We start from the raw sequence: 12,078 nt of genomic DNA, 5'->3' as shown, positions 1-12,078 counted from the left end.
AAACTTAGAATAGCTTCCTCCTCTGAACTGGCTCTTTCTGCATGAGAAACTAACCTGAACCTTACATCCTAAGGGACTGCTGAGCATCTCTGATGCAGCAAGGACTGTGCTAGTGGTACCCAGTTGAGTTTAGTGCGAGCAGGATTCAGATTTCACCTTCCCTGCTTCTGCAAGGGGTGAGAGTGGAGGTTCTGGCCACACTTGGACCAAACAAGAGATTATGAGTTCTATATTTTTGTACAGATCAGTAAACTAGGCAGACCCACCTGGATAGAGAGAGAGAGAAAATTAAAATATATAAGTTACGTAAATAAATACATCTAATTTGATGGATATATTATATTAAGTTAGGGAAGCCAAGGAAGGGGAAAACAATTAAGAAAGGTGATAATGCTAAATGATGTTAACTGCCTCAAGCCACAGAAAAAAAGACCTAAGAGAGAAAAATATGCACTTTACTGTTAGTGATATGAATTCATTCCCCATAAATAACTCTCCCTGGCTCAACAGCCCCCATCTATTCATGCAACTTAAAACTGGGTTCAAACCTACAAAACAAAGCAAGGCCTTCAAGACATCTGGTCATTTGTTCATGAGAAATTTTTAAAAGCAAGTATCTGATATGAACAAACCCTACTATTAATCATCATTCTTCCCTTTGGTAAGAAACAGAAAAATGGCCCTAATTGCAACTATGCAGCCTGTTCCCCTTGGTAGGAAAAAGTACCAAAAGGGATATAACCTACCCCCCCAAATATAAACCAACCACTCAAATGGGATATATTTCTTAAAAATGGTTACCTTAGATCGACATGTTTAATGTGGGGCATTTTCCGTAAAGCCTGTAGCCTAAGGGTCTCCATACAGTTTCCAGACATGCAAAGCTTATCCACCGCCGTCAGTTTCTCCAACACCTCTGGAATGTCAGTGAACTCATTGAAAGAAAGACCAAGATAACTCAGCTGATGCATGTTCTCCAACTCAGCAGGAAGGGTCTGCAGAAAGTTTCCATCCAACAAAAATGTCTGTAAGCTATTAAAGAAAACATAAGAATCATAAAGAGAATGTGTATATTCTACATCTTGATTATCAACACACAATTTCCATAAGTCTAGATCATATCACTAGAAAACGCACTTTCTTTGCAAAATGCATGAGGGCAGGGCCTGAGGCAATAATACACCAGAGAGAAAAGATCAGAGATACACATCTTAAACGTTTATTGAAAACAAAAATTATGACCAATTTTCCCAATTTGGATAGGCAGAAATGGGAACAACTCGAGCTAATTGCAGTGTGAATGCCCTGGATGGAATCAGCCCAAATACTCATCTTTCGTTGTTATTTTTAAAACTTAACTTCTCTGTCTTAGAATTCAGCAGAACCTAGGAAATGAGCAAGTCACCCCTTCTCCTATGTTTAGACATACTCATCTGTAAGGCTCTTCAGTTCTAAACAAGGATATTTTAATTTTTTACAAGATACTAACAAGTTTAAAAGCTAACAAATGAACTCCACCCAAGAGCCTTGCCTGGGGCCAAGACGCCTTGGCCCACAGGAGTTCACTGGTCTCCTGTGCTGGGCCCAGAGTAGCTCCCGGACAGTGCTGAGGGACAGACCCCCCTCGGCAGGGTTTCCAGTACGCACTTGTGCATGACGCCGACGGCGGCCGGGACATCTCGGAGGGCGTTGCAGGACACATTCAGCTCGGTCAGGGTTGGAATATTGCAGACTGCTAATGGGAAGTCCCCTAAATGATTATTGGAAAGGTTAAGACTCTTCAACTTGGTGAACCTATTACAATAAAACAGAACAGAAGGAAAGAAAAGACACATGTCATAGATGCGCAACTCCACATACTTCTCGCACAGACAAACCCAGCCCGACCCCAGCTCCGCGCGAGGAGCTGGAGCCCTCTGAGGCTGAGCAAGCAGAAGAGTGGAGCGCACCGCTTCGGACTCGAAGGCCAGCGTTTTATCTAAAATATAAACATTACATGGGAAGAACAAACTTATCGCTCCACAGCTGAATATTTGGGGCGGTGACTTCGGCTGGAGTAGATTCTTTTTAGCTTTCCCTCGGCCAGCTTGAGTCACACACGTGTAAATGGCAACAGAGGGAGGAACAGAACATGAGACCTTCTGTATTTCTGGCTTGTCCCAGAGAGTCAAACACTTTTCTGCTTCACTTCTCTCCAATCCAAACCTGAAATAATAAAAAACTACACTCTCTAAGGCAAGTAGGTTTGTGGTCCCAGATTTAAGCCCCAATTATCACTCCTCGATCTCAATGCAACCCTTGGTGCTGGTGACCACACACCCCTGGGGGGTCTTCTCACTTCACTGTAAGGACATTTTCCTCACCGCCTCTTCCTAAGCTCTCTCCAAAACTTTTCTCGAGGTTCCTTCACCTCCTGTGCCCCGCCCCAGGGCTAGGCATTCCTTACAGCTCTGATCTGTATCCGTCCTCCGCTTGCCCAACAGTGTCTGCCTTGGAAGTCACTTTACGGCTCTGTGAACAGCTCTCTAACCCGTCACCTGCCATCTCCCCTCCCAAGGCTACCCTGCGCTTCCAGTCCAACACTGAACTGTCCATCTTCATCCCAGACCAGCACTTTCGCCTGTTCTAGTTTTGCTAATGGCTCTTTTATTTTCTCAGTTACCCAACAAATATTAAGTTTAATTTCTCCATGCATACCTATATTTGGCCCATTGCCAACTTCCATACTTTTTCTATTTGAGATAACAATCAGATGAGTTACTGCAGCATGCTAATTAGTTTTAAGACTGCACAAGCCTAAATACCAGGCAGTACATACTATGCCTAGAACAGACACGCATATCTTACAAATAAATCTAATTCAATCCAATCAGCATTTTAAAGAAACTGTCTTGAGACCTTAAAAACTGATTTTAGCCTGGCCGGTGTGGCTCAGTGGATTGAGCGTCCTCCCATGGACTGAGAGGTCCTGGTTTGATTCCCAGTCAGGGCACATGCCGGGACTGCGGGCTTGATCCCCAGTAGGGGGCGTGCAGGAGGCAGCCAACTGATGTTTCTCTCTCACATTGATGTTTCTATCTCTCCCTTCCTCTCTCTAAAAAAATCAATAAAATCATTTAAAAATTTGATTTTAGAGAGAGGGAGGAAGCAAGGAAAGGAGGGAGAGGAAGAGTGAGGGCGGGAGGGGGAGGGAGGGAGGGAGAGAGGGAGAGAGAGAAACATGGATTTGTTGTTCCACTTATTTATGCATTCATTGGTTGTTTCTTGTATGTGCCCTGACTGGTGTAGCAGGATGACGCTCTAACTTACTGAGCTACCTGGCCAGGGCCAACCTATTTGTTGAATTCTATAATAAGAAGTGTTAAGCTTTGCTGTAAATAGCTACACAGAGTTTATTCTAAACAGAAAGCTGACAATGTGCCTATTTTACAGGTTGAAAGTGTTACCTTGATTTTTTATTTTTATTTTTTTGTGATAGCCATTTCTTGGACAGTGGCATGTAGACCTAATAGTATTTTAAAGAAAAAAGGAACTTGCCCTGGCCAATTTGGCTCAGCGGTTAGAGCGTCGGCCTGCGGTCTGGAGAGACCCGGGTTCGGTTCCCGCTAAGGGCACGTACCTCGGCTGCAGTTTGTCCCCGGCCCTGGTTGGGTCGTGTGGGTGGCGACCGCTCGATGTGTCCCTTTCACATCGATGTTTCTCTCTCTCTCTCCCTCCCACTCTATCTGAACAAAATATCAAAAAAAAAAAAAAAAAAAAATGTCCTTGGGTGAGGATGAAAAAGAAAAAAAGAAAAAAGGAACTTAAGAATTACTGCTAAACCTGAATAATCATTTTTCAATTTGTTTTATGTTTTGCAATTTGCTTCATTAGGCCTTCTTAAAACCAACAATGCTCACCGTCTATTCTGATTGTCTACCATGGACACAACACAAACTAGAAATTACAAGGTTTACTATTCCTAGTGGAGGGGTTCTCAAAGTGCTGCTGGGGGACCCCATAAGAGGTTCTTGAGACCTTTATAGGAGATTCCCAAGTCCAACATCATTTTCATAACAATACTAAAATGTCTAAGATGTCACCTGCCTTTAGTCACTCATTTTCACCTAAGTGTCCAGCAGAGATTTCCAGGCGGAACCTGACTTTGTGACAGCACATCTGATTGGACCGTTGATTTTCAGACAGAACCTGCCTTTGTGATAGCACACTTGATTGGACCGGAGATTTTCAGACAGAACCTACTTTGTGCTAGCACACCTGATTGGATGCAGAAACAAACATGAAAATATAGCTATCTTCTAGTAAGCAGACATTACAAAAATATAATACAGCGACACTCTTCTCCCAATTTTTTGTTTTAGAAAATAGTTGTTTTTCATAACTTTATCTATGTTAATAAACATGGGTTTATTTTTGTCTTAAATAAATTAATATATATTAAAATATTTCTCAATTTAAATTTCTAATACAATAAATATCAAAAGATTTACTACTTAAATAAAAGCTGCTTAGGGTCCTGAATTTTTGAGATGGTAAAGAACTTTTAAAATAGGGTTACCAGGTACAATATAGACAACCAGCCCTGGCCGGTTTGGCTCAGCGGTTAGAGCATCAGCCTGCGGTCCAGAGAGACCCGGGTTCGGTTCCCGCTAAGAGCACGTACCTCGGTTGCAGTCTGTCCCTGGCCCTGGTTGGTCATGCGGGTGGCAGCCACTCGATGTGTCCCTTTCACGTCGATGTTTCTCTCTCTCTTCCCCTCTCTCCCTCCCACTCTATCTGAACAAAAAATGGAAAAATGTCCTCGGGTTAGGATAAAAAACATATATATATATATATATAGAACATCCAGTTAAATTTGAATTTCTAAAAAAATTACTTGTTGTTCTTCTGACATTCAAGTTTAACTGGGTGCTGTCTTTTCCTCTCTAAATCTGGCACCTCTGTCCTGAAACAGATGAAGCTGTGGTTCTAGTCCAAACCAAAACAGTATCCTACTTTCTAGGTATGTTTCCTCATTTGGTAGAACTGGCCACAGTTTTAAAAGATGTAAGCAATTAAACTGAAATTAAAAAACAAAACAAAACAAAACTTCCTCAAGGAAGGAAAGATACTACACATTATCCAACACAATATAGTACGTGGACAAAAAAGGGGTTCTACGGAAAGTAACTTCACTGACCATAAATGCCTTACTGGGCAGGTGATGGTGGGTAGTCATGCCCCAGAAATATAACTTCTTCACTAAAATGTTTATCTTCGCCTGAAGCAAGCTGTGTCCACTGTTTCTGACGGTCTGTGCTAACACACCTTTGAAATGCCCATTTTTCAGAGCCCTCAGAAGCACAGCCACCCTCGGGACAGCACATAATCTCAACCACCCTGTAATCCAATCCCTGCCTGGCTTTCTACTACCCCCATGTCATCTTCCTGACGTTTCTTCCTCAGTTCCAAATGCACAAAAGAAATTGCCAACTGTCCTTCTCCAAAGCCTCTGAGATCTTTGCTTCCTGGCACTGTCATCAATTTGACTCAAATAAACTCTTATAAAAATTCTCTACAGCCCTGGCTGGTTTGGCTCAGTGGCTAGAACATCAGCCGGCGGACCAGAGAGACCCGGGTTCGGTTCCGCTAAGGGCACGTACCTCGGTTGCAGTTTGTCCCAGCCTCGGTTGGGTCGTGTGGGAGGCAACCACTCAGTGTGTCTCTGTCACATCGATGTTTCTCTCTCTCTCTTCCTCTCTCTCTATCTGAAGATAAATGCAAAAATGCCCTTGGGTGAGGATAAAAAAAATTCTCTACAGGTCTGGACGTTTCTTATGTCCACAAGTACAAAGACTTTTCAGAAAGTGAAGAATGGCAGGATTACAATTCCGTAATTATCCCACAAGGGAAACGGAAGCACTGACCTTTGGAAAAGCATCTGTCAACAGCAGGGAGGGGCACAGGTATGCTCACTATGCACACAGAGTCGCTAGGACCACCACTCCTGGGCAGCCAAGCAAAGCAGGAGCGAGTCGAATGACTAAAGGGCAGTGGACAAGCTTCAATGGGGGGGGGGACCCCGCACACAAAGGGTTAGCAAGTACCCTCCATTAGTTTTATGTATATATCTTTCACACATTTTAAAATAGCCACCAGCTCTAAATATAAAAGAAATACAATTATTCTTTGCATCAGTTCAAGGACAAAAGCACCATCTGACCTTACGGTAAGGAGAGCCCCCCCCAGTCCCTGGGCGAAGCGACCTCTGTGGAAGAAGGGGCCCGAGCGCCCTTCGCCTAAGTCTGCTCTGTCCAGTAGGACTCCATGGGCATCAGGTGTCTACTGAGCACCCAAATTGGGGCTAGTCCGAACTGGGATGCTCTCTAAATATAAAATACACACTGAATTGCTAAGACTTAGCACAAAAAGAATGTAAACTCATTAGTAATTTCTTAGAACTGACAATTTTGATATATTGAATTAAATCAGACATATTATTAAAATCAATTTCACCCCTTTGTCTTACTTTTTCAAATGTGGCTACCAGAAGGTTTTAAATTCCTTACATGGCTGCCATTACATTTCCATTGGAGAAGCGTTCTCAGCACATTAACAGTAAGCAGGACCCCAGAGCTCCCTACCCAAAGGACACCAAATCTGTTTGCAGGGCTTGACTGGGCCTCTTCCCTGGGCCCATCCCCCTGTAGTAGACCCTAGGCATGAACAGAGCTTGGAACAGTGGGCTGCCTGTCCCCCTACACCCCTGTGGGGTGAAGGATGGACTAGAGATGAGAAGAATGATACTGGGCCCCTGGGCCAGCTCTCCCCAGGCTGCAAGGAATCTGAGGATTTTTAACTGGAATCAAAGCTTGCGGATGTGGGGGTTCAGAACAAGTCACCCCAAGATGTGCCTCTGTAGTATGCAGACTGTTCTGCCCCACCCTTGACTACCTAACAGAACTTGAACTAAGGGCCTTGGCCACAATAAGAGAATATCAGAGATGACATCCTTTGACCTGTCCGCGGAGCAGGGCACACGTCTATTTACTAAGCATCTGCTGTCTCCTCATCCTGCAATGACCTTTGGAAGCCCTCAAGGCACCTTACCTCAGCGGACCTCAGAATGGCCCTATGCCTACCATCTCTTTCAGTCTCGCAAGCTCCCACATGGGTTCCCATTCATGTGCGGGCACTGAACTTGGTGATATTTTGTTCTTGCTAATCTGTAAGAACCTTGAGGGCAGAGGCAAGTTTCTTCCTCCCATACACAAGACATCATAAAAGTATATTTGTCAAGGTAGGAGGAGAGATTGTATTTTATTTAACAGTTTGTTAGCTTGGTTATAACTTAAATATTTACATATACAGCATGAGGCCTCCATTTATACTCTTTCCCCACACCTGTATATTTTAAGGGCTGATTCTGATTTATAAGTATCTTAAATTTCTCTCACTCCTCACCACACTCCCCACCTCCCTCAGATTCCTCCCTGTGCAGCCCCTCCCCCACCTCCTCCCAGAAAGAACACAGTGTTCAGCAGCCTTGTCTGCTAACAGAGCACTGACTGTTTCTGAGAACTCAAGTTCTTGATCAGAACACATTCAAACTCATCTGTTGTGGAAACTCTAACCCGTAGCTTTCTTAGAGTCCCACTTTTTCTTAATAGATTTGGACAGCAGTCAGATTACGGGCCTCTGCCAATTCAAAAACCCCTTCAGAGAAAGAGAAGAGGGAAGGTCTCCCTGGAATCGACTCCCCTCTGGTCTTAAAATGGGTGGAGGAAACAGATACCTGGAAGCAACGTTTAAGACAGAGATAACGGAGTGGATGTCTTTTCCTCCTTCAGAAAGAATGCAGAGGAGGGCACGAGGTGACTACACTCTGGAGGAAAAGCCTAGAGACCTGACGGCTCCGAAAAAGAAAGCCTAGCTCTGCCCGCCGCCAGGTGAGCCAGCTGTGGTCAGGTGTGCGCACACCCGGATTCCAAAATCAAACTGGGCGGCTTTAAAAAATACACAGTTGGTGAAATGCTTTCAATAATTTTATTTTAAACGAACATTACAGTTCTTAAACCTTAAAAATAAATCCTTACAATGAAATTACATTCTATTCTCTCAGGCTACGGGTATCTCCTCACAGCTGTTCAATGCAGGTGAGCAGAGCAGAATCAAAGCACCTCAGAATTTAAGATCCGTATGAAGTGTTTTAAAGATTTAATAACTGCCTGGCCAGCGTGGCTCACTGGCTGAATGTCAACCCATGTACCAAGAGGTGGCCCGTTTGATTCCCGGTCAGGGCCATGCCCAGTGGGGGGCACGCAGGAGGCGGCCAATCAGTGTTCTCTCTCATCGATGTTTCTCCCTCTCCCTTCCTCTCTAAAATCAAGAAAGAAAAAAATATAAAATTTCACTAAGGAGGACTGTTCTGTATGTGGAGTAGCCCAATCTGTCTCAGTTTCACTAATAAACTCCCTTTCACTTAAAAAAAAAAAAGATTGTAATAACTACAGTGGTCAGTTCAACCATAACAAGGGATGAGTCTTTCTGATGCTTTAGAAACTAAAAGGACAAGAAACTGTGGTTGGTAGTTTAATAACATGTCATACATGTACACGCACGCGCACACGGTACCAAGGCTAAAGAGAGGTATACTTGCAATGGACAGATCTTCCTTACTCCTCGGGGTATCAAAAGTGAGAACAGAAGGGGCCTCTGCATTGCATCCCTTTCGCGCCCCGAGCCCAGAGGTTGAGAACCTGACTCAGACACGGGCCTGCTGCAGGAGCTCCGGTCCAGGCCTGCCAGCGTCTCTGCTGCCTCTCGCCGGCCTGCTCTCCTTTCACTGCAGCGTATGAAACAGCTGAACGCAACAGGTGTCGACCACTAATGTAGTCACAGGTCAGAGAATGGCCTCAGAGTAGCGTCTGGAAAGAAGGCCTTTGCCCCCTTTCCCCAGAGCAGTGGTTCTCAGCCTTCCTGATGCTGCGACCCTTTCATACAGCTCCTCATGTTGTGGTGACCCCCAACCATACAGTTATTTTCGTTGCTACTTCATAACTGTAATTTTCTACTGCTATGTCTTAAGCAAGCCCTGTGAAAGGGTTGTTCGAGCCCCAAAGGGGTCGCGAGCCACAGGTTGGAACCCTCCCGAGGGCGGCCCCCCCGGCGCCTCTAACACTGTGCAGGAGTACACCGAGGCAGGGCCCCGGGCTCCACACCACCCCAAACCACTGACTTCACTCTCCAGAGCAAGCAACTTGCTTCAAGGAAAGAGACAGAACTCGTGTGCATTTGTTCTACAACAGAGGCAGAGTAGGGAAAAGAAACCAAGGTAACATTTACCCAGAGTCTAATAAAGAGTAATCTTAGTAATTCCTAAAGTAAAGTTACACAGTTCAGTATGACAGTGATACATCAGCAAATGGCAGTGGGCACTGTGTGTACCTTTAGAACTCAGGTCTGACTTAACCCGACGTTCTAGGGCACATGTGTTTTCTAATACCACGCGTCACAGAAAAGTACAGCCAGCTAAACACTTGATAATCTACACTGACAGAAAACTCTAATTGTGTGTGTTCACAAAGAAACACTGACGTCCCTTTCAAACTGGGTATCCTAAGGGGCGTATAACACAACGCGTGATTGTTTAGTAAGGGTGCGGTTTTGAGAAGACAGAACGTCAAAAGTGAGGACAGGGAAAGATGGTAGAATGAATGGAGTGGACAGAATGAATCCCTGCTTTGCCGAATAGATGCGGTTTCTTTCCTTTGCATTTCTTTTTATCTTTATATTATAAAACCAAAGTACAGTAACAATGATACTGTATCTAGACAGTGTGCTAACCTATCCAGGGGTTTGATCTGCTAATGTTCTTACCTCTTCCCTTTTTTCTCCAACTTCACAGCCATAACTAATTAACAGCAAGGCGGGAATAGCACACATCTTAAAACAGCCATTGAGGGAAGAGAGCAATCATTAGTTTTGTCCCTGCCCCTGTCTAGCTTCCCTTTTCACCTCTACAGCAGTGTACACCATGTTAATGTACTTTATAGTCTTCACTTCGCTCTAAATGGATTTTTCCTTTATCAGTCAGTTTCCAGGTATAATACTCAGATCTACTCCCTTGAGCACATTATTTAACGCCACAAAAGGGAAGAGCGCTTATCTTCTTACATCCAATCAGGTGAGCTCGCATCACCTCGAGGCACTCGATTTCGAAACCTCTGTATCAGGAAGACATGTGGGTTTTTTAAACAGATTGACCACAGCTCTACAAGCTTATTTCATTCTGGCTTCAAAAGAAAACTACTTAGAAAATGAAGAGTTGCCTAGTTTTCCAAGGCAGCAGAGAAAAAGCAATGGTTCTAGGATATCCAACTTAAGAAAAGAAAGCGCACACACCAAGGCTGCCAATTCTCATATACCTCCCTGTCCTGGGCTCCTGTGATCAAGATCACAGAAGTGCTTCATCTTTTCTCCTTTCTCAGCATTTATCCACTCCACCTACCCACACTTAAAAATGTATGGACAGGCCCTGGCCGGTTTGGCTCGGCGGTTAGAGTGTCAGCCTGTGGTCCAGAGAGAACCGGGTTCGGTTCCCGCTAAGGGCTCGTACCTCGGTTGCAGTTTGCCCCAGCCCTGGTTGGTCGTGGTCGTGCGGGTGGCAACCACTCAATGTGTCCCTTTCACATAGATGTCTGTCTGTCTGTCTGTCTCTCTCTCTCCTTCCCTCCCTCCCTCCCACTCTATCTGAACAAAAAATGGAAAAATGTCCTCAGGTGAGGATAAAAAAATAATAATAATAATAAAATAATAAAGTAATGAAGGACGTGCTAGAGTTGTAAGCCTTGCTCTGGGCTCAGTCCCCTGCTCTCCACTAATTATGAAAAGCAGGCTCCCTAATAATGGTTCGGAGTGGCTGCAACCTGAGCGGGTGTTGCCAGTGATATCTGGGATATTCACTCTGTTAACCTTTAAGAGAAAGATTGCTTTTATTTGATTACCAAAATATCATGCATTCATGCCAACAAGTCAAACCATCAGAGCATATAAAGAAAACGTTAACAGTCTCTCCAGCTCCCTTCCAAACCCCATCCCCCTGAGATGCCAGTGACAAGAACAAGGCATACACATCCTTCCAAAGCTTTTCCTCCTTATAAAACACATACATGCATAAAAAGGGGATAACTTCCTTTTCTTCGAGTGGGATTACACCACACGCATTTCTCCTATAATCTGTTCTCATCTAATAGCTACAATTCATCTTTCTGAGTCAGGACATAAAAAACGAACGCATTCTTTGATAGCTGCAGGGTCCAGAGAGTACAAATGTCCACAATTTAGTCCATCCTTCCACTGGCTGATTAGGAGTACTCCAGTTTTATGCTGTAAGGGAGAAGTCAGCATCTCGATTTGCACAGCAATGACTTCACTTTGCAATATTTATGGGTGCCCAATGCTTTATCCATAATTCTGAAAACCAATTGGCTCTGAAAATTCAAAGATCTTTCATTGATTTGGGTGGTGACAAAAGCTGACCTGGACTGATGCAAATATTCACTTTTCTCTGTAGAAATGCGAATGTGTTTGCTTACGGAGTACAGTCCCAAACCCTGCTGGAGGTGCTACAGAAAGCATGCAGACTGGGGTGGGCACCACATTCTCTTCAATATTCTGTATAGCTCCCAGTTCTGGACCACGCGTGGCCTCCAGGGTTCTGGATCAGGGATTGCGAACCCGTACTTCTAAAAGTATAACTGACTGGTCCAAGAGCATGTGCAATTTAAATTTTAATAGTGCTTCAATGTTACAAAATGTTGCAGAAATGTAGCATTTCATGTCAGCATGCTTCCTTCCCATCGCTCTCATCTGAGGGGCAGAAGCTGGCAGGTCTCAGGTCATTTCAATTTATATTTCTCAGTGAAGTTCACCTTCTTTGAAATGCACTTTTATACCTGTTGCCCATTTTCCTCCTGGCTGCTCGGCTTGTACTGACCAGTTTGTAGGCACTCCCTGAATACCACACGCTGGGCCCACGCTGCATGTGTTACGTGATACCCTCAGCTCACCGTTTCGTTTTTCCCACTGTTAGCGGTG

The 12,078-nt window shown here is 44.3% G+C and overlaps 1 protein-coding gene across 1 annotated transcript in view; it reads right to left on the bottom strand.

Annotated features, from left to right (window-relative positions):
• PHLPP1 (PH domain and leucine rich repeat protein phosphatase 1) overlaps window positions 1-12,078 on the bottom strand; it is a 180,248-nt gene that overhangs the window by 43,795 nt on the left and 124,375 nt on the right. Inside the window, exons 5-6 of the mRNA XM_036244263.1 lie at window positions 1,648-1,794; window positions 802-1,032 (exon numbers count right to left, since the gene is read on the bottom strand). Coding sequence (XP_036100156.1) covers window positions 802-1,032; window positions 1,648-1,794 — 378 coding nt within the window. The remainder of the gene's footprint in view (window positions 1-801; window positions 1,033-1,647; window positions 1,795-12,078) is intronic.

Source organism: Molossus molossus, unplaced genomic scaffold (assembly GCF_014108415.1).
Source record: "Molossus molossus isolate mMolMol1 unplaced genomic scaffold, mMolMol1.p scaffold_m16_p_6, whole genome shotgun sequence".
NCBI classification, from domain to species: domain Eukaryota; kingdom Metazoa; phylum Chordata; class Mammalia; order Chiroptera; family Molossidae; genus Molossus; species Molossus molossus.
The sequence above is the reverse complement of the archived record's forward strand: the minus strand, read 5'-3'. Positions and strand labels throughout refer to the sequence as shown.